The sequence below is a fragment of the Thunnus albacares genome, chromosome 11, assembly GCF_914725855.1.
Source record: "Thunnus albacares chromosome 11, fThuAlb1.1, whole genome shotgun sequence".
NCBI lineage: Eukaryota > Metazoa > Chordata > Actinopteri > Scombriformes > Scombridae > Thunnus > Thunnus albacares.
In genome coordinates, this window is record NC_058116.1 from 24,915,226 (window position 1) to 24,937,361 (window position 22,136).

Below are 22,136 nucleotides of genomic sequence, written 5' to 3' on the forward strand. Positions count from 1 at the left end.
AGTGCCCCCCACAATTTATTGCTGATAATATCCACCCTCACGTTACATTACTTTGGAAAAATATATTGTTTGCATTCACTGACTATGACTAAATCTCTCCTTAATTGATTTGCTTCTTATTTTGACCAGATTATATATTATATGAATAAATCAAAATTCTTTAAGATCAAGTCCTGACATGTATTAACAAATGTAAAAAGACTGTTTGGAACAATATTGTGTGTCTGGTATGTTTTTTCCACAAAAAAAGTTTAAAATCCTTAAAATGACATCTACACCTTCTCCCTCACTAAAAAAATCCAGAGTTTGTAAATATGCAAATATATTTCATTTCAACTTATTTTAACTTCTTCACAGAAGATGTCTGACTATTTCTTTTTTTTTTTTTTTTAAATATATTATTATAACCTTTAGTCCCCCTTGTGTGTTTGCAGCATGGATGTACAAAGAGAACAGAGGTTTACAGACACAAGTTGTATACACAAAGTGCTGTAAACTTGTTGTACACTTGTTTCAATAAAGCTTTCAAAAAAAGAGAACATTCTTGTTGCTAAGGACGCTGAAAGGAGTTCGCGCGAGTTCACGTTGGACCTTTAGCAACGGCCATAGCAACGGCCATAGCAACGGCACAAGGGATTCCTGAAACGGCTAACATAAGGTTACCGGTATGATAACTTTTACGCGAAAAGCTGCGTTATCAACATGAGTTCAGCCGAGAAGAAAACGAAAATTACGAACGGTCTAAAATTCTTTCTACCAAGTCCTCCAGAGGTAAGTTTAGGAGGGCGGAAGCAGAGAGGGCGATATGGTTTCAGTGTGTTTTTTACAACGTTTGACTGACTGTGTTACCGGCCATGACACAAAGCTAACTTCAAGTTTGTGTCCTGTCAGTGTTAGTTTTACGTTGACATTGTCCAAGTTAGGCTGTATGTCTTGTCATTTGTGGTAATACCATAAACTAACTACTGGTTAATTCCATTGTCAAGGTCCACAGAAAACGGCCGTGGATGGAGACAAAACCTTCATTTTCGCTGCATCCGCTATTCAATCAACAGCCTCAAGGAGCTGAAGGAGCTGAAAAAAGTGGGTGAAATGTTCCACGTAGTCCTTAAATATGTTCTTGGTGATTATTTGATAAACGCATCTTAATCAAATCCTTTCAGTGCTTTTCAGTAAGACTATTAACCTCTCACATACATAGCAGAAGTTATTTTGAGTCGGCAATACATAACTTACAGCTGCATTTTCCATTTGGATTGTTATCTCTGTGTGTGCTGTAGATGATATGCTGAGTGAGGGGGCAGACAGTGCGCCAAGTGAAGGTTATGGCAGAGACCAGAACCTGTTCCAGGGCAGAAAGGCTGTTCAGATTCCTGGGTCCTTCAAGCGCAGCCGCAGCACCCGCACACAGCTCCGTAAAGATCCCAAGACTGTTCGTGAATCTCTGGTTAAACTTATATGGTGAGTTGCACCATTCCTTTTCCTTTAGGTTTACATCTGTCTGTCTGTCCATCTCTTTCTATATATCAATATTTCCTCTATATGGTTTGGCAGCCCAGAAACAATATGACTAACTTACTAATTACCCATTTAAAAAAAGAGATGTTGAATTTTGTCATGATAAACTATCTAGACAAAATCTTTTTCACAGACATCTTTGTACTGTAAATATTAACTGTCCCACTGCTACATTACACTGCAGAGGACAAACTGTTTATTATTCATGTGTCATTTGTTGTGACTCACATTCTGCTTTTTTTTTTTTTTTTTGTTCTTTTTAGCCAGCCAGAGCAGGAGGATGACAGCAGCTCTCCACCATGCGGCTCTCACAAAATCACAGAAAACGATGATTGTGAAATGGTGAAACACAACACAATATACACTTGATAACATATTTTGTATCACAGGCCCTCTTTTGTTGTGTCCATTGTGTCCAAGACACTTGATATGGTAGCCTTTTAATCATTGTTTTGTTTGTTTTGTCGGTCTCAGTGGTTGCAGTTTCTATGTATGTTTCTTGCTTAGTGCAGTAAGTTTTCTTTACATCTTAAAAAAATATATCTTTGCTTGCCTGTACTAAGGCCAAGCAACAAAACTACATTTGCTGTTTTTATTTATTTTTTTATTTTAGCAATAAGTTCCTGGATGTAGATAACTTTTTCTGCACTATTACAAGAAGTAAAATTCTAAAATGTCCTCACTGCTACTGAGAATGGTTTGTAATCTGTCCTGTCAGAGATATTACCTCTACATCGAGAAAGGGGTGGAGCTGGAGCGTGTGGCTCCTTTGGAGGACTCGTGGCTTAAGAATATTCTGGGAATGGTCCCCCGCCACCTGAAGACCCTGAGCACAACATTGGAGCTACTGGATTATGAAATTAAGGAGAACTACTTGCACAGTGTCAAGAAAGCAATATGTATTTATTTAATTACTCTTAAAATCATGAATTTCTAGCAGTTTTTAACATATCGCCTACATATATTTGACCTTTAAAATCCACACACCATAATCAGGATAATCATATTTCAGGATTAAAATTCAAATACAAATTAGCAGTTGGAATTGGCAACTCACCAGATGAAATTATTCATTTAGTTTTCTTCATTTTTATCCTATTAATGTTACCCAAGAAATTGTTGGTGACTGCATAATTTGTAATGCATAAGTATGTGGTAATATAATATTGTCTGTTTAATATCTTTTGTTTGTGATTGCAGTGAAATACACATTCAGAGATTCAATGGAAAGTGACGAGGACACAGTGAAAGATCTGCCCCCTCACAGACTTGAGTAAGTCAGGGGGACGTTAACTGAGAATGTTGAATGTTTACGATGTTCCATGTTTTGTCTGAGAAGTATACAGTGCATCGTATGGCCTGAGTTTTCATAAGCAGAGACTGGAAGCCTTTAGAATTATAATTTATATATTTTGACAAAGGAAAAATTCTTCACAGTCCCTCTGTTATCTTTGACTGTCAGAATGGAGGTTCTGCCAAAACCATGGAACAAGTCCTTTGTCCAAGCACGAAAGAGGATGAGAGATAAGCTTCACTCTATCAACCCCACTATGTTGCGGGTGCTGTACCTTTGGCATGTCTCTTACAAGTAAGTACAGTACGATACATTATTATTTTTATTCAAACTTCAAATGGACTTAATTTATTTCTGCTATTTCAACTGAAATAAGTGTAGTGAGTGAGTGAGTTTGGTAAACTTTTGTTGAACCAGCCTTTAAAAAATTGTAAAAAATTCCAGTTGATTAATATAGAGGGAAAAAAATGAGATTTTATTTTCATTCTTTAAATTATTTTATATAATTGAATCATTTCATTTGAGAAAAGCATCATACCTTGTTCATTGTTTTTAAAATCTTTTATTTTATAACACTTAAAACAGAACATGTGATAAGTAAACATACAATTGTAAGTAGTTCACATAGTATGAAGACAATAAACACATAGAGTGCCAGAGAAATGGTGCAAGACATACAGAAGACCACATACTGTAAAATACTGAATCTCACCCTCTTGGATGACCTACTTGCAGAAAGCTGCGTCTGATAGATGTGGAAGAGTTCCACAGCAGAGAGGAGTCCATGGAGCTCTCTGTGTTTCAGCAAATTGTCACCAGACATGTTGATAATGCCAGAGCAATCCTTCTCAACAAGTGAGTCCACATAATCACTCAACAATAAGATACCTGCGCTCAGTTAAATAACAACCAGTTTAAATGATTTGTCATTGTGGATTTAATGTACAGATGTATATATGTATATGTATATATATATATATATATATATATATATATATATATATATATATATAAGTGTGCATTGAATGGAGCTCAAGAGTACTTTTAAATACAAAGGAACATAATTTCATTTTTGAAGCACAATTTCAAAATGCATACATTGTATTTCTATGGTTCAGGATGAATAGTTATTGTGAACAAAGACATCTTCAAAGGCAGAATAAGTAGGGCAGTGGGTGTGTAGCCCCCAGCCAAAAACAGCCAAAAACAGCACAGGGTAAAAGTTCCTTAGTAGTAACTTTGAGTGGCAGCCATAGGAAGCTATTACATCAATAACATCAGTGAATACATATTCTCCTCCACAACCTCCAAATGTTTTTGTAAATCCGATATTTGAGTACCTACTAATTTCCTGCTTATCAGTACTCCAGAGATTCATACCTGAGGTGATGTGTATCACAATATTAAATCTATCTACCCAACCTTATGAAATTTTCCACTATCTTGTATACAAACCTCCACTGAATACAAACTGACTCAGGTGAGGTGGTACCATACTGCTCATATGAAGAGTAAAATGGTAAATAGACTGCACTTATGTAAAAGCTAAAGATAGCATTCCTTAAATATCCATGTATTCATTCCTGCATAAAGTGACAAATGGCTAGAAAGAGAAGGCACAATGAGTACAGCTGGATGAAAATTGGCAAAATATTACTAAATGTTAAGCCATGGTGAGCTTCTATTATGTTGCTTTAGTAAAAGATTAGCATGTGTCTCTAACAGTTGCTACATATTAAGTTGATTAACTTTCCTACAAATACAGTGCCAATCCTGCTTCAGAAGTTCACTTGAGTTTTAGAGAAATAAAACCAAGTGCATAGTGCACAGTGGGTAGTTCAGGGGACTTTGGACATCGGCGCCATCCTAGCGATAACAGAGTTGCAACTTTAGAAAGCCTGAAATCAGCAGCAACTGAGGTAACAGAGGAGTGACTGGTGTGGATCAGCAACAATAGTACAGTAGATGAATTATATTGTGCAGAGATAGCATAACACTACTGATTTCACCTATAAACCAACAATCCACTTGTTACAGTGCTCTCCTCTATATCAATTTCCCCACTGGTATAATTAAAGTTTCAATTCATTATTTCATTATTTGAGTTTTTTTTTTAGATTTGCGTCTGTAGTTGTGGTATTAATTGCATATTAACATATTCCCTGAATATAATCTTAAATGTGATTTTGCTGTTTTCTACCTCAGATGGATTCCTGAAGTGCTACAAATTTACTCCTCTGGGAGCAGGCGCAAGCTGGTGCCCACCATCAGCAACATGGCCAAGCTACAGTCTTTCTACAATTGTGTTGCTACGCTAATGACCTACCAGCTGCAGAACCTTGCAATAGACTCAATGAGGGACTACACACACCTAATTTCCCAAGACCCGGTAGGAGAAAGCTTAAAAATTTCAAGACAATATATTTTAGAAGAGTGAAATAGACTTGGCTGGAAAAAGTCATTTCAATAAATTCTAGTTTTGACCTACATGAACAGGTGGATCCTTTTCAAAGTTGCACTCTTTTTGCCTTGTTATTTGCTCTTTACCATCTTAGCAGTCAGAGCGAGCCTATGAGCACCCAGGCTTTGTGCTGCATCTGATCCTGGAGGACAGGGAGATCAAGTTTGAACCAAACTTCAAATTATATGAGGATGTTCTCCTTAACGTCTATGAGTTCATGCTCTGGTCCATCAGCATGGTGCCTCGTGTGGAAACCAAATTGTACTCTGAATGGGTAAGAAGAAAAGTGTGTGTTTGTAGTATCTATGAAAAACAACAGTTAGGTCTTTAGTCCCCTCAATTAAGTTTCCTCCTCATCATATTTATTAAAGGTTGTCGAGACAGTGACACTGATTACCATATCCAGGTCTGTTTTTTTAAGAGGTCCATGAAAAGACTACTATATCTTTAATTTATATCTTAATTCATTACATTGTCATTCTCACCTGCACTTGTCACTTTCTTGACAGTGTTATCCAGTATTGGCTTATTCCTGCCCCTTGTGGCGAATTGGGGAAAAACACTGTTTCTGTCTGTAAATGCTGATACTCAAGTTGGACATATCTTTTACATATAAAAACTTGGAACTTCTTATCATAGTTTCTGAGTGAAGAATTTTTCTAATGCTGAAACTCATCAATAGTGTGGTATTATCTGACATACTGTATTAGTAATAGCGCATCAGTAATTATATAGCACATAAATTTTGGCAGTGGTTGGTATATTTTTCCTGCACTATTGTTGCTAAGATGCCATTTTCTGTATTGTAAAATCACAGTAGTAAATCATGGCATCCATCATCTACTTTTACCACTGAAATTAAAATTTAGTTCTCTGCCTGGGTTTGTATCTTATGTCATGTCTTCCCAGCAAAGCACCCCATTTGGGGGCCACCTGAAGCCCATCATCCTGCCAGAGATCCTTCAGGCCCAGCAGGAGGAAGTGCGCAGGGTGATCCGGGCTGAGTGTGTAAGGCCCAAAGAGTATGTCCACAAGTACGATAAATACGCTGCACTGGTATCCAAACAGGCAGAGGAAGATGTGGAACAGTTTCTCAGTGAGCAGCACTCCTTCCAGGAAATCATGGAAGAGGTGACACACTACCAGCAGCTGGTTGACCAGATCCAGTACACGTCATGCAAGGTACTTGGTGAAACTCACCTGAAATGATGATCCAGTTGCCCAAAAGAAATCATGTTTTAGGCAGTTCATGTTGACATCTGAGAAACTTATATAAGATTAGATAAGAGTAGACTATGTCCAGATTTATTGAAATTAGACAGAACAAATACTTTGCCCATGCATGAAAGATATGTGTGGTGACAGCAAAATCATGTAATTTAACAATCAGAGCTGATTTGAAGTATTTAAATTTGCTTGAAATTTAGGTTTTAAATATTTATTTACTGTGTAATTACAGTAATAACCATCACTCCCCATAGAACTATCTAATAAATCCACAAAACCTAACGAATCTGATCATCTTAAAAGTAACAATCCTTAAATCTTGATGTTTACCATGACTATGACTGACAAAGATTATTTGAAAGTCTACTAAATTGTAGATATGTCAGTGGATATGTGTCAAATCATGTTAATTGTGGTACTGACTGATACTTTGGGCTGTAGGTGGAACGTCTTGGCATGTTTGAGGTTCAGTCCCATAAGCTCATGCACACTCTAGCCAAGCGTGCTCAGGAGCTACAACAAAAACTGGTTATACGGATGCTACAGGACCATCAGGAAGTCAACAAGAAGTCAGTTTCACCATTTTGTCTTTTTCTTTCATAGAAAGACCATATTCTCTCCACGTTCGTACAAAAATTTGCAAGCAAGTTATAAAAAAAAGATCAGGAATAAGAGCAATTTCTATTTGACATGTACTGCTGAAATGTGCATAGGGAAGCTTCTTCACCTTTCAGACCTTAGTCGGTTGCTCTGGAGCTTCAAAATAAAGATTGGAAACTTACAGTAGTATCTTTTTTAGCCTCTATTCCAGTCATACTTCTTAGCTCCAAGCTGTGACATAATAAGATTGTAAGACTGTGAAACCCTTTGTACATGTCACTGAATTAATGCTTTTCCTTTCAAAGGCTCTGTAATGAATTCGAGAAGATTGCAGAGAAGGCACTGAGCACACCACCTGACACACAGAAACTGATGGAGCTGAAGGTATCTACCTCAAATTTTTGTCACATAGACCAGCTTGTTGAATTGTACTATGTACAACTAACTGTCTCTCACACCTCTGTCCACAAAGCAGTTAGGAATGAAATTACACATTAAACATCCAGTCAGTACTAATAGATGACAGCTTTGCATTTTTTAATCTTTTACTGTGGTGATAGGGGCTTCTCGTAATGGGTCTAAAGTCTAACCTAAACACTTTGGCAACAGAAGGCCTGGGACATCTTAAATTTATCTCACACCTCTAACTCAGGACAGTAGCCCATTCATTTCACTGGACCAAATCCATTTTAAGTGCAGCTTGTCGAGACTGTTGGTAAGCCTACTTATACCTTTGGCATATCACTTTGTTACTTTTCAACATGGAAAGTCTCTATAGCCCTCTAAACCATTTGAGAATTTTCCTTTTAAAATCAGGTAAATAGCGTGAAAAGCATTATTTTGACTTGATGTTGACATTGTTTGGTTCCTTTGTCCCCTGTGTGTGGTTGTGGAGCTCTATGAATAATACCCAATATTTGTTTATACACAGTCCAGATAAACTAACGATTTTCTCAGATTTGATTCGTCGTGTGAAGTGAAATGAACCATCACACTTTAACAGTATTGGGACAATTTGTTATGAAATGTCATTATCTACACATAGTGAATGTATTTCATCAAATAGTAGCTGCTTTCTTTGAATTTGAACCAGCATTTTCACTTACTTTTCTTACTAAATGTGTCAGTCATAGCCGGAAAATAATATACAGAAATATACAAAGGCAGAGCAGGGTGTATAGCAGCAGTTATTAAGTATTTTCTTTAGAAGTATAAACAGTTTTTTACTTTATAGTAGAAGCATTACATCAGTCAACTTTGTTTCCCTTTATCCCCATCCAGGCCTATATGAATAAGGTGGTGAACACAGAGATGCCTCTGTTGGAGCAGAGATTGGCAGACTCCAACACACAATTGTGTTTCCTGATGGATTTTGTCTCTCTCTCACCGTTGGACATGGAGCTCAACAAAAAGACCATCCAATGGCTTCAGCGTATGCCATCCATCTTTGAGGAACACCAACAGATCATTACTGAAAAGACAGAGCAATATCAAAGCGGTCTCAAGGTCTTTGTTTCTACTTTATCTATCAATCTATTGTTGTCTGTTGATCTCTGTTGAGTGGAATCTGGATATTTTTGCACCAAAACTGTAGAACAATCCAACTAAATAGTTACTGTGAACGTAAAATGAAAAACTATCGATTGCTAGAAAACAAAGTGTGCGTCTCTGTATGTGCTCTTTCCAGTTGTGCCTTGAGCACTTTGTGGAAGAACTGGAGAGCTACAGTGTACAAGTGGAGGAGTTTACTGCCTTTGGTGAGCTGACGGATCTCAGCAAGTACTTGAAGAAAGCCCAGGCCCTCAATACCAAACTGGAGTTAGCCATGGAAAAGGTACATCTGGATGTGATTGCTTAGAAATATAGGACTAGAGAAAAAATTCCACTCTGAATCTATAACACTAGCTCTGTCAAATAACAGCAGTAGAGAGTGACAGAAGGCCATTATTGGAGTTAACTCATGCAAACTGATACTGATACATACTGATACCCAAACTGATAAAATACGTAATAGTATAATCAGGCACCCTGCATAAGCCTGTAAGATGACCTTTTGCAGCATGATTCAAGGCTGATAACAATCTTTGATTTTATAAGTACTTCACTTCACAAATTTCATTATTTGATACAGTGATAGAAAGAGAAGAGGTTTTATGAATTGATGCCCACAGATAGACATGCTTTGGATTGAAAGACAAACATTTATTATGCAGTGGATTACTGTGCTGTATTTGATGTTGAATCATATGTGCTATCAATGTTTAACCTTTAGAGGGCAGCATTGGCTGTAAAAATAACTCAGTCACAGGAGTTGTAATGTGGTGTTATCATGTTTTTATCTTCCCTCCATTGTATCCAGTTATTTATATTCTCCTTGTTTTCTTTGTTTCCACTATCCTTTTTTTGTTTGTTTGTTTGTTCAATCTCTCCTTCCTCACTTCTTTTCCTTTTACCATTCTGGAAAGATAAATGATTTCAATCAAGAGGAGGAAGCCTATGGCTGGCCTGTTTCCCAGTACCCACAGCGTAAAAAGATCCAGGACAAGCTCACGCCCTTCCTGCGCCTCTATGAGACAGCCAATGATTTCCTAAACGAGTACCAGCAGTGGCTCCATGGGCCGCTCTCGGGTGTGAACCCAGACAAGGTACCAGAATTTGGAAATTCCTTTGTTATAAAGTTGGACATTAATATAAAAGTTAAATTATCTAACCAGCAAGCACTCAACACTTATCAGGCACATCCTTTATCTTCATTACAGCTTCAGGGCTGCTTAGAATGTGATCTTAGAAGTCCTCAACTGTGTTAATTGGGTTGCTGGAAAGACAGAAATCTGATTTACTGTTGTACTATTGAATGTCCCTTAAAGAAAGCTTCAGTTAGTTATGTTTAGATGTGGTTATTGGAAGTTTATGGAAGCCATTTAAAATCCTTTCATGTTTGAAGTCACTCTTGAGTTTATTTAGCAAGGTGTATGAGTACATTGTAATCTGAGAATGAGGAGACAACAAGCTTAGGTTGATTAGGCTGTTACACAATATGAAAGTTCAACACAAACTGTCATAGTCATTAACAACTGCAGTTTTTTGGAGCATTATGATATCCAGTGTGAGCCCTTCTGAGGCAGTTAGTGAAGAAAGATAAACATGAAAAGGCTTGCTTCCTTCCACTTCTCACAAAGCCCTGTTGTCAGCAACAACAGTTGTTTTTTTTGTGTTAAGTCATTAATTTAAGATTAAGATTTCTTTATAGTCATTTCTTAGCACTCGCATACATTGGAACAAAATTTGTCCTCTGCATTTGACCCATCTTATACACTAGGAGCAGTGAGTAGGTGTTAAAAGAGATCAGATTTACTGTGGTGATATATGATATTTTTGCTCCGTTTGTGATGAAAACAGGTGTGCATTATTAGAGGGACTGAGTCCTGTCAATGTGTGTAAGGAAGGATAAAACTGTTCTGCAGTCTATTAGAGTTGGTGCACTCATGGTGGGTGTTTGTGCCCAAAGATAAATGGTGATTGCCAACAGTAACAGAGGAATCTAAATTAATCCTTTGTTTGAAATTCTGTATCCTTTGAAAGCTTTGAAGGCTCTCTCTCCTCCTTTAAACTGTTAATAATGTAAAAACCATCACTCACAATAATGCTACATGGTTTTAAAAACTGCCTCTTTCACACTGTCACAAACACAATGACATTTATGGAGCTTTGAACACTCAACTATTCAAACATAGTGTATGTCATATTATCATGTGACATATCAGTCTGTTCTGCTTTAACTTGCTGTGTACACATAGCATTTATGTGGGATGTGCTTGCTTATTGGAGACAAAGACAGTGCAAGTGAGTGAACTGTTTGTCTCTGTTTTTGACTATAACAATGTGTTAAAGCAAGGCGACAATTGTTTTCTTAGGGCAACCATTTTGTCTTCTCATAGCATCACAACTACAGGTGAAATTTTAATTCTAATGAAGTAAGCCAGCTAACTAAGGCCTGAAATATCTAGACGGAAAGCAGACATTGTTGTAACCAACCATTATTTTCATTATTGATTAATCTGGCGATTATTTTCTTGATTAATCATTTTGTCTATAAAATGTCAGAAAAGCCAGAAATATTTGTGGATGATGAAGAAAAGCATTCTCACATTTTAGAAGCTGTAAACAGAGAATGGCATTTTTATTTAACTTAAATAACTGATGGATTGTCAAACTATTTGCAGAGTAATTTTCTGTCCATCAACTAATCAGTCAGTCGATTAAAGTGGCTGGTGTAATCTAAATTTTACCAGCCACTTCATAGTTTTTTACCAACCACCATTTTGTAATCGCTCTTTTGTGTGTTACTAACTTTTGTGTAACGTTTGTCTTGTTTTGAAAAAAAAAACAAAAAAAAAAACAACTAACACACATTTCCCCCATAAAAAATATTACTTTAATATTCACTTATGGTTATCCATTTATAATTCTCTCTCCCACACACACACACACACACACACTCTTCAAATGCACAAAAACAAAATACAGACACCGAAACAGCGGTGCACTGTAGATCCATTTTAAGTCTGAACTTTAAGAGTCTTTTAACATGAGAACTTTAACAATCTGCCACACATTATTACGCACACACACACTTACACACACACACACACACACACACACACACACATACACTGAAACTATTTTCTCCAGGGCTGACTTTCCTTGTACAATGCGGATCACCTTGTGGCATTTGGAGAATTTGTGGTCCTTGATAGCCAACAATTTTAAATTATTGGTGCTCACAATAAAGCTGTTGTTTGTAGAGATGCACCGATCGATCAGCCACTGATTGAAAACGGGAGATTTTCAGCTGATTGGCCATGACTGGTGACTAGCTCCTATCAACCAATAGTTGTACCTTTGTACCTTTGAATTACCATAGTAACCTCCCCATTCATCCCAGCAACTGCCTTGAAACACCACAATAACCATATAAGACAACAAACACCTGCTACCCCCTTATTAACCACCCACAACACCGGCAATAACAGCAACCGATTAGAACACCATAGCACACTTTCGTTTTATTCATTTACAACTTATCATGTGACCTCTCAGCATCAGTAGCTTTTAAACAGTAAGCAATCACAAAATAGTCTGTTATACCCACAAGATGTCTGTTTTTCTGACTGAAACCCCCCCATGTAGGTCGAAGGGGATGTTGGCAACTACTGGCGCACTCTGTATAAGCTGGAGAAAGGCTTCGGTGATGTACCCAAAGCCTTGAACATAGCCACCACTATGAAGGCTAAGGTGGAGGACTTCAAAGAGCACATTCCTATGGTGCAGGTAAGACCCTAATAGAAATATTTTATACCTATAGATTTAATAATATAATTTCAATTTCTTTGTCATTATATCATGCTGAGTAAATCTTAATTTAACTTCAAATTTCCACTATGTCTTTTTTCCCTCCTACTCCTCCCATCTTGATAGGTACTGTGCAACCCCGGCCTGCGTGATCGCCACTGGGATGCTATGGCGGAGGTGGCTGGCATCTCCCTGCAGCCAGTTGATGACCGTGCCTGTGTGGCTAACTTCATATCCATGCACCTGGAAGAGCACCTAAGCACCTTTGAAGGCATCAGTGAGGCAGCCAGCAAGGAGTACTCCCTGGAGAAGGCCATGGAGAAAATGGCCAGTGAGTGGGGTGACATGGAGTTCAGCCTCCTGGCCTACCGAGAGACTGGCACTTCCATCCTGTCATCTGTGGATGAAGTGCAGATGCTGTTGGACGATCACATTGTGAAGACGCAAACCATGAGGGGCTCACCTTTCATTAAACCTTTTGAGGTGGAGATACGGTAAGATTTGCTTGAGAATTATTTTCTTTATTCTGTTTGGAAAAGCAATTCACTAATGTTATGAAATAAGTACACATAGTAGGGCTAGTTGAAATTGTTCATGTTAAAGGACCAGTGTGTAGGATTTAGTGGCATCTAGTGGTGAGGTTACAGATTGCAACCCATTGAATACCCCATCCCCTTCCAAGCATGTAGGAGAATCTACGGTGGCCACAGAGCTTGCAGAAAATGTGAAAGGCCCTCTTTAGAGCCAGAGTTTGGTTTATGTGTTCTGGGCTACTGTAGGCAGTGCAATATGGTGGCCACCATCTAAGAGGACCCGCTCCCTCTATAGATATAAAGGGCTCATTCTGAGGTAATGGAAACACAATGATTCTTATTTTCAGGTGATTATACACTAATTAAAACATAATTATGAATATTATATTCTATTTCTGCCAAGTCCATTCTGCTAAATTCTACACACTGCACCTATAAACCTGCAGTGCAGAACTTTTACATTTAAATGAACATCTGTTATATTCAAGCCCTTGTCAAACAAGTTCACACAATGCTGATTAAGCCTATCACAGCCAGATAAATCTCTCTGTATTTCACAGTATACCAGAGTTTTTAATCTGGTGTCAGGTTTGACATTCCCGCGCTGGCTGGATGAATGCATGAATGCAGACTTCTGCTGGCCGAGCCGGCTAACTTCTGGTTAGCTCTCTGCTAACCTGAAGCAGGATGAAATAATTTAATTGAGCCACTCTTCTAGACTTTCCAAATGTTATTGGACCAAATGGATCACATTGTGATAGTGAAACTATCATTTCACTGGAGTTGTGTGATGTTAAAAACAATTGTTTTAAAGCCACAACAGTGTATGTATGACATAAGCATGGGTTGACTGTGTTTTTGTAATTACTCTCACTGCCAGAAGGGGGAGACAAAAGTCCTGCACTCCAGCTTTAAGGATGCTTTTAGTTTTGTTGTTTATTAAACTGGGGTAAATTGCAAATAATGTCTGAGCATTAGTTTTCACTCTGAGTATTTGAACTGTATTTGAATACAATATTTCTGTGTTTGGTGAAACACTCCTGATGTGTGGGTTTTACGAATATTCTGCGTTTGGACAGGACACACAGACTGAGTTGGCAAAACAAACTGCAATAAAATCCAGAAATATATGCTACCACAAAATTCAAACAGACGCTGACATATCATAAACTCATTGTTGAGCTACAATTCATTACCAGTGTGTGCATTGCTTGCTGCTTGGATTTTTTGACAATAGCCGTGCAGCCCTGAACCCCAACAGGCAAACAGAGACTTATATTCATAGATGCTGACAGTAAGTTAGTCATTTCTGTCCAGAATAACTTGACTGCTTGGCATTGCCACAGCATGTGGATGAAAGTATATATATTTTTTTATTTTGAAGGGTGTAATATAAGGTCTATGTAAATGTTTCAATTTCATAACTCTGAATCTTACTGACTTAGATATTGCTAGAGTCCCTCAATATTCCATCCCACTCTGCAGAGGTGAGTTACATTGATAAATCTTGCTCCCACTGGGTCTGAGCTGGAGCACTGTAGTTTGTAAAATAATGAATGATCAACCTATACAGACAATCTAAAGACCTGAATTGTTTGTCTGTCTGTGTCAGAACTGTAGTTAAAACATTTTTTGTGAAACTTGGAAAACATTGTGTAAAATTATTACTATTAAGTTTTAATCTCCCTCTGAGATGATAAAATTTCACCATCCTCTATAATTTGTGAGATTATTGCAATATAATGCTGCAGTCAGACACAGTTTGAAACAGGATTTGGTGCAGTTTTTTAAATTGTATTGTGCCATATTGGGCATGATGCTAAAGCAGTTACTGCTAAGTTTTTCATAAACTTTTTTGTAATATCACATAAGAACTTTATAATGCTATTATCTAGTTTTGAGGGTGGGAGAGGACGATACCACAGTGAGAATATAAGTCAGGTTGTTAGTACCCTTTATAATGTACTCCAACAAATCCCAACTACCATTACTACTAATGGTTACTCTTGATTAGAGGATATCTGGCATTAAATGCAAGATAATACAAATACACAAATAAGATTTCTAAACCCCCATTACCTTAGGGTAGTGATCATTTTTATGATTCATTCTAGGGATTGGGAGGGCAAGTTGCTGCTCCTTCAAGAGATCCTGGATGAATGGTTAAAGGTGCAGTCCACTTGGCTTTACCTGGAGCCTATATTCAGCTCCCCAGACATCATGACTCAGATGCCTGAAGAGGGACGCCGTTTCACAACTGTTGACAAAACCTGGAGGGACACCATGAAACAAGTTTCACTGGTAAGTTTTTTTGATTTGATTTTGTTTTCTTTAGAGACCCTCTTTAATAGAAACAAGACTAGGTCAAAGCCTAGTATATGGCTGGACTTTTGTATTTATAGGGCTGACCCCTGTGGCCTAGCTAAAAGACACTCTAAAACACCCCTGTTTTGGGGGAAGAGCTCATCTACGATTGAAAGCAGAGTACTGAACTGTCCCTCTCCTGGCTGATCTTTGCTTCCAGGAGACATTATTCTATAGCATGCAACAGATAGTGAGATCATTGGGTTAAAAAGACCAGCCAGTAGGAGCCAGAACAAAGAAACTGCTAAGTACCAAGGAAAATTCTGGTTGACTAAAGGTTTGTTGCTGTGGGTTGTACATCAGTGTTATATCATGTACAGGAATTTACAAACAGAATGGCTGATTTATTTTGAGAATTTCTAATTAATTGGAGTGATAATGATCCTTTGTAACTGTGCTAATAAGAACCAATAGTTGGAAATAATGACAAGGTGCAAGCTTGATCAGAAACTGTGTTGGTCAAGTCAGAAAAAAAGCTGAATTTTTTGTTCAAAGGCAGCAGATAAGGTAGAGCTGAAAAGAACTCATTATTTTTGAGAATGTAGCCTCAAAGCAGCCATTGCTGCATTATTTTTCTTATTTTTTCTCTCTCTCTTTTTTTATATCTCATTATTTGTAACACCGGATTCCTGTGGCTTGGGCTGCAAATGCGGATCCGAAACACATATATGTGCACACATGCACAACAGTGATAGTGACAGAAGAAGGTGAGGCAGAAATACATTGGAAAACAAGAGGAGCAGGAAGATACAGCACAAGCAGAAAGAACTATTTAGACCGAGATAGGAAAGGAACGGCAGTGCAGAGAGGGGAGGGAATCAGTAGGAAAAGAATAGAGAGCAAGACAGAAACAACAGAACGGGAATAGAAAGTGAGTGTTGCACTAGCATCCTCAAAGAGTTTCCAAAGGGTAATTGGCGTCCTCAGTAGACCTGAAATGAGACACATCAATTTCAGGCAGTGTCCTCCAGAAAGCCCAGCCTGACTGCACCATCAAATAGAAATTATGGATTTTGTCTGGAAGGGGCAGGGCCATACTGAGCCACAAAGAAAATGAGGTCGCCAAGGGACAGGGAGCCTGCACACACAGATGTGAATGCGTACTGTCTTGTCCACTATGCGTTGTGTACGCAGTGTTATGGAGCATTTTGGTACAGATGTTAGTGCAGTGCTTTTTACATTTGTGTGCACATGCCTATGTGTTTGTTAATGTGTGTGCCTGTACAGGCGAAACACTGCTGGTGCCCAAAATTGCTGTAATTAGTTTGTCACAATCAGGTGTCTCGATTTTGTATTTGTGATCAACCACTTTCAGGAAAATAGGGCCCTATTTCTTTTAGTTTATTGAGCTTTGTAAGTTACATGTAGTTTAATTGACATGTAGTTTAATATAGATGTGCATCAATATGATTAAGCATGGCTATGTCACAAGAGAGTTTCCTGATGTGTATGATATTACCTCTGAATATTTGTAATGTGTTAACCTGGTGAGCTTTTGCACAGCCGCTTAGTTACGGTAATGGGTTTAGACAATTGGGGAGGATTTTTCATTGTTACCTGCTGTGTGAATTTAATCAGAAAGTAAATAAGCTGTTTAATGTTGCTGTTTTCTTGTTCAGTGAGACAATAATGTAGTTTCAGGGTGTTGAAGAAAATCAAACATTTTTGAAAATGAAGTAAGTAAGAAAGTAAGTTAAGTTTATTTATATAGAACCTTTCACAGACACCAGTCACAAAGTGCTTCACAGTCAAATGAATAAAACAAAGATAAACAACAGATATAACACACAGGGAGAAAAACAGACATAAAACACAAGTTAAAACATAAAATACCACATGCTACCTAAATGCCTACCTGAACAGATGGGTTTTTAATGCTTTTTAAAAGAGTCCAGAGACCTCAAATGTATTTGGACACTATTAATGCACAATATCCCTGAGCCTTAAAATGTGTCAGACACTTGGAAGACCCTGGTTAGAGGACCTAAGAGCTTGGCTAGTGGTGTGAGGGTACAGAAGGTCCAAGATATAATGTGGAGCTGGGCCATGTAGGGCTCTATAAGTGAGCACCAAGATTTTAAAATGAATTCTTGAATTAACAGGAAGCTAGTGCAGAGAGGTTAAAATAGGTGCGATGAGTGACCATCTGTTAGATCGTGTTAAAAGCTGAGCAGCAGCATTTTGGATGGTTTGCGACCAGTCCAAGGAAGTTTTATCAAGGCAGGTAAAAAGAGTAGTACCGTAGTCTAAATGTGATGAGATAAAAGCATGTATTAGCATCTCCACTTCAGCCCTTGACACAACAGATCTGAGTTTGGCTGTTTCTTAAATGAAAGAAACATGATCGAGTCAGCATCCTAATATAAACATCAAAACTCATGGATTGGTCAAAAATCACACCAAGATGATGCAGACTAGACTGAGAAGATGAGAATAAGGCACCAAGGTTCTGCCTGATCACTGAATGAAGGTTATCAAGATCAGTATCTGCATTTAAGTACAGGAAATATTTGCCTTCCAGTTCCTGATTGCGTTTAAACAGTTGTATAATACAGACAGTTGGTCAAGATCATCAGATTTGAAGGAAAAATATAACTGGATTTTATCATCGTACAAATGATAGGAGATGTTGCTGAATCTACTAATAATCTATCTAGTGGAAGCATGTATAAGGAGAATAAAATAGACCCCAAGACTGATCCCTGGGGGATGCCACATGATACAGCAGCCGTGTCCAACACAAGTTTACCTACAAAGACTGAGAAAGTCCTATCAGTGGGATAGGAGGAGAATCACTCTAATGTAGTCCCAGAAATGCCCACCAGGTGTTTTAGCCTGTGGATTAATATGTGGTGGTCAACAGTATAGAATGCACAGCTAAGGTCCAATAAAACTAAAATTACTCTCCAGCATTTGCAGCCATTAGGATGTCATTTGAAACCTTAAAGAAAGCCGTTTCAGTGGAGTGTAGTTTACGAAAACCAGATTGAAATTTGTCGAACACCCTGTGCAAATCCAATGTTTGCTTTTCAACAACCAAAACTAAAACTTCTTCTAAAACTTTAGAAAAGAAAGGGAGTTTAGAAATAGGCCTATAGTTCACTGGCAGGGAGGGGTCCAGGTTAGGTTTCTTCAGCAAAGGTTGAACAATAGCCTGCTTAAAATAGCTGTGGACACATCCTGATAAAAGAGAGTGGTTTATGATATTAACTAAACAAGGACTGAGGAATTTAAAAGCCTTATAGAACCATGGTTTAAATATCTGTACACCTTTTATATCACCCTTTGCTTACTGTCAATCTCTTGAAACCCCACAAGAATAAATTAAAGTCTCTTCGAGAAAGGAATCCATCAAAACATGTTGCTCTGTGACTTAATTATCATTTCCATGTGTTTTAGGGTATCTCAGCAGCTGGGGTAGGGCTTAATTAAAAAGTAGGTTTGTCAGTGTAAAGTTTGTATCATAAAATCAAAACATGAATGAATATAATTATAAGGCAGTACTAATCTCCTGATTTCTTGCAGCATGTAAATCCAATAATGCTAATTCACCATTCCATGTAGGCAAGTTACAGAGTAAAACCACCCCTCTGCATTAGCTCGTACTGCATCAAACTCTGACAAACAACACATCCCTTCACCTTGTCTATAGCACTGATCAGCAGTGCATGAAATTGAAATCATCTCAACTCCATACTACCACAGAGCAGTTGAAGAAAAAAAGCAGGCTACAGTTCAGATCTCCTACCCACAAATCACATTCAGTACCAGTCAAAAGTTTGGACACAGTTTCCCATTCACTTGAATGAGAAAGTGTGTCCAAACTTTTGACTGGTACTGTAAGTGCTTAATTTTTTTGCCCAGGCTGTTGTCATCAAATCAACCACTGGGAGCTGCTCAAGATCCACTGATCCTCCAGCGCATTACAACCTCCACATGCCAGCTTCATTTTCCTTCACTCCACTCCACTCCATTTTTTATTTATTGCCTGCTGTAATGTGTCATTTATCCACTATTGCATGCACAATTGCAGATAAAAACAGGACCAAATCAATTTATAAGACTTACTTCTGTGAACCTGTTTCCTTTTAACTATGCAGCACACCACAACTTTGCCCCCTCTAATGAGCCTAGGAAGGGAGAAACAATTGAACCTCTGAGCTCATGGAGAACATGACTGACATATTGTTTACTAATAGAATGATGGATTCACCCAATAATAACAAAATAATAGTCAGTGAAAAATAGCTCACTTAATATTACACTCCCACTCATGCACATATAATATTCGGCAGAATTTGCCTTGAACACATAAGTCATTCTTTGTCTTAGATGTTGGGGGTGTGTGTGAGAACATAGAAAAATACTTTTTTTTACGTTACATTTTTGCCCACACAGATTGCAGACCTGCTATATCAGCTGTTGACAGTTTCTGTCCCCTATTGAGGCCATCTGTTTGGTGCATAAAAACTACATTATCACACATAATACACACATTAGAGCATTATTATCCCTTCAGTGTGCTCATTAATAGCTTTCCACTGGCAGACTGAATATAAAAATAGCCCTCTTATTACATTGCCCTCTTAAGGAATGGGCCAAAATTACAAGTCTGATGAAAATTTATGAAATGCTAGAATCCATGTTCATCAATCAGACACCCTTAGCCAGTATAATTGTATGGCCCATTGAAACACAATCAAATCAGGCTTTTTGTCTGTGTATCTTCTGCTTTGGCTTGGCTAATGAGTCTGATCATTTGATTTAGCTTTGAAAGTGAGTGTCAATTACTGTAACTTAAGTCTGTTATACTGACTATTGCCTCATAAAAAAAGTCCAAAATGGTTTTAATCTCTCATTTTTTATCATTTGTTCATTACTTGGTCTGGAAGCTGTGCCCAGAGGATAAAAGAGTCACCTTGGCATGAGTCGAGAGCCACTGCTTCCACTTCAGTCATCATAAGAAATCAATAGCAATCATGAGAGATAAAAAAATATATATATATATTATCCCACGCTAGATAGCCTTTGGTGTTCCACAACATACTGTTGAACAGAACTTGAGGAGATTAAAAGTGTCTTTCATTGACTACACCTGGACAGTGACTCTGGGTACAAAACAGCAAACATATGAAAGTTATGTAATGCATTCACTTCTTTGTTGCTTTTCCAACATATTGATTGTAATTTTTCCAGAGGGTCGGGTTTTATGAAATTACACACACTGCCTGACACTGATTATCTACTGTATACACTCTTATAAGATTTCTGTATTATATGGCTACATCATATCGGCAATGTGTATTTTTTGTTGATTTACAACCGTACATATATTTAGTAAAGCTATTGCTCAAAACAAATTGATTATATTAAACAAAGATGCAAACTACATCAACATTTTTATAGGCTAACTAGCCAGCAGTTTTCTTTATAGTTTATATTATTCCCCTTTTCAAAAGCCAGAAACCATGTTGACAAGCGCTGCATTGTTCAGAAGAGGGGTGTTGTTATGGGGTCTTTAGGGGTGAAATGGTCTTTGAATAATAATTTATAGTTTGACCGGGTTCATGATGATGAAAAAACTGCAGAGCAACAAAACAAAGATGATACTTTGAAGATCTGTACTTTTCATTTCTCTTAAGAGTTGTCAGGGATAAAAGGCAGACATGGTGGGTTATTATGTTGCTCCATGCTTTTTACTTTGGCTCCTCACTAGCTGTGCATTACGCTCCTTCCTCCACCTTACATAATTCCATTCAGAGGATGATATCAAGCTGTGTGCTTCATTTTAGAATTGCCAGTGTCTTCATGTGAGAAGGTTCAGGCATTCCCTGTCCAACTCTGAAGATTAGATAGACTTTTTATTTAGGTGCTTCCTGGGGGTGACAGATCTAGAGGATATTAAATTAGTGAGATGATATCAACTGAAATATTTCATTGGTGCTAGACAGGCCTCAGGTGAAGTCTCTATTACTGTCCCATCGTAGATTTTTTTCAGAGCACTGTGTGACAAGTGGGCCTTATTGCTGAACATAAAGTGGATGTTCCTAAAGGAAATATTGCAGTGTTTTAGTGTTACCTTCAAGGTAGCAGTCACAACACTCCACTTCTGGAAATATATGAACACAACATACCATCTTCCCGTCATATTTTTCCTTGACAAACAAAAAATGTACAGTATATTTCCAGCCTATATTGTATTATATGTTATATATAAATACATTGATGCTTGTCATTCTTCATCCTGTTAAAGTAAATTGAAAATACTTGACCAAACTGACCTTTTGCTTTTTGTCTGTGGTAGGACAAGCACGTATTGGCAGTGATAGCCATTGACAAGATGCTGGAAAGACTAAAAAAGTCCAATGAGCTTCTGGAGATGATCCTCAAAGGTCTTAATAACTACTTGGAGAAGAAGCGCCTCTATTTCCCTCGGTTCTTCTTCCTATCCAATGAGGAACTGCTGGAAATCCTCTCTGAGACCAAGGATCCCACAAGGTAAACATGATGCAAAATTATAATGATATTTTATTACATTAATTGTTATCCCTGATTACAACTAGCGGCATCAGTTTCTATGTGTAATTAGAATACCCCTAGTGGTCATGATAAGCAGCACCTTAGCTGGTCGCTAGTAAAATACTTGACTGTCCATCAGTAGCCCACTCTAAGGGAACCACTCACTGACTAAGTTTTAAATGACTAATTGAAGGATATTTCCTGTTCACTCAACTCTATAGTTAAAACTAGTCTAGACAATGATAAACTCAAATTTAAACCAGCTTCT

General features: G+C 37.8%; 1 protein-coding gene across 1 annotated transcript in view; it reads left to right on the top strand.

The window, feature by feature from the left end:
- Positions 1 to 599: 599 nt before the first annotated feature.
- The window catches only part of dnah7 (dynein, axonemal, heavy chain 7), an 84,646-nt gene continuing 63,109 nt past the window's right edge, over positions 600 to 22,136 (top strand). Inside the window, exons 1-20 of the mRNA XM_044366564.1 lie at positions 600 to 771; positions 987 to 1,083; positions 1,281 to 1,461; positions 1,782 to 1,860; positions 2,237 to 2,417; positions 2,719 to 2,791; positions 2,981 to 3,106; positions 3,548 to 3,667; positions 5,018 to 5,201; positions 5,368 to 5,547; positions 6,183 to 6,455; positions 6,942 to 7,069; positions 7,406 to 7,484; positions 8,382 to 8,606; positions 8,788 to 8,934; positions 9,566 to 9,745; positions 12,291 to 12,431; positions 12,579 to 12,946; positions 15,100 to 15,286; positions 21,654 to 21,847. Of these exons, the coding sequence (XP_044222499.1) occupies positions 703 to 771; positions 987 to 1,083; positions 1,281 to 1,461; positions 1,782 to 1,860; positions 2,237 to 2,417; positions 2,719 to 2,791; positions 2,981 to 3,106; positions 3,548 to 3,667; positions 5,018 to 5,201; positions 5,368 to 5,547; positions 6,183 to 6,455; positions 6,942 to 7,069; positions 7,406 to 7,484; positions 8,382 to 8,606; positions 8,788 to 8,934; positions 9,566 to 9,745; positions 12,291 to 12,431; positions 12,579 to 12,946; positions 15,100 to 15,286; positions 21,654 to 21,847 (3,212 nt within the window). The 5' untranslated portion in view covers positions 600 to 702. The remainder of the gene's footprint in view (positions 772 to 986; positions 1,084 to 1,280; positions 1,462 to 1,781; positions 1,861 to 2,236; positions 2,418 to 2,718; positions 2,792 to 2,980; positions 3,107 to 3,547; positions 3,668 to 5,017; positions 5,202 to 5,367; positions 5,548 to 6,182; positions 6,456 to 6,941; positions 7,070 to 7,405; positions 7,485 to 8,381; positions 8,607 to 8,787; positions 8,935 to 9,565; positions 9,746 to 12,290; positions 12,432 to 12,578; positions 12,947 to 15,099; positions 15,287 to 21,653; positions 21,848 to 22,136) is intronic.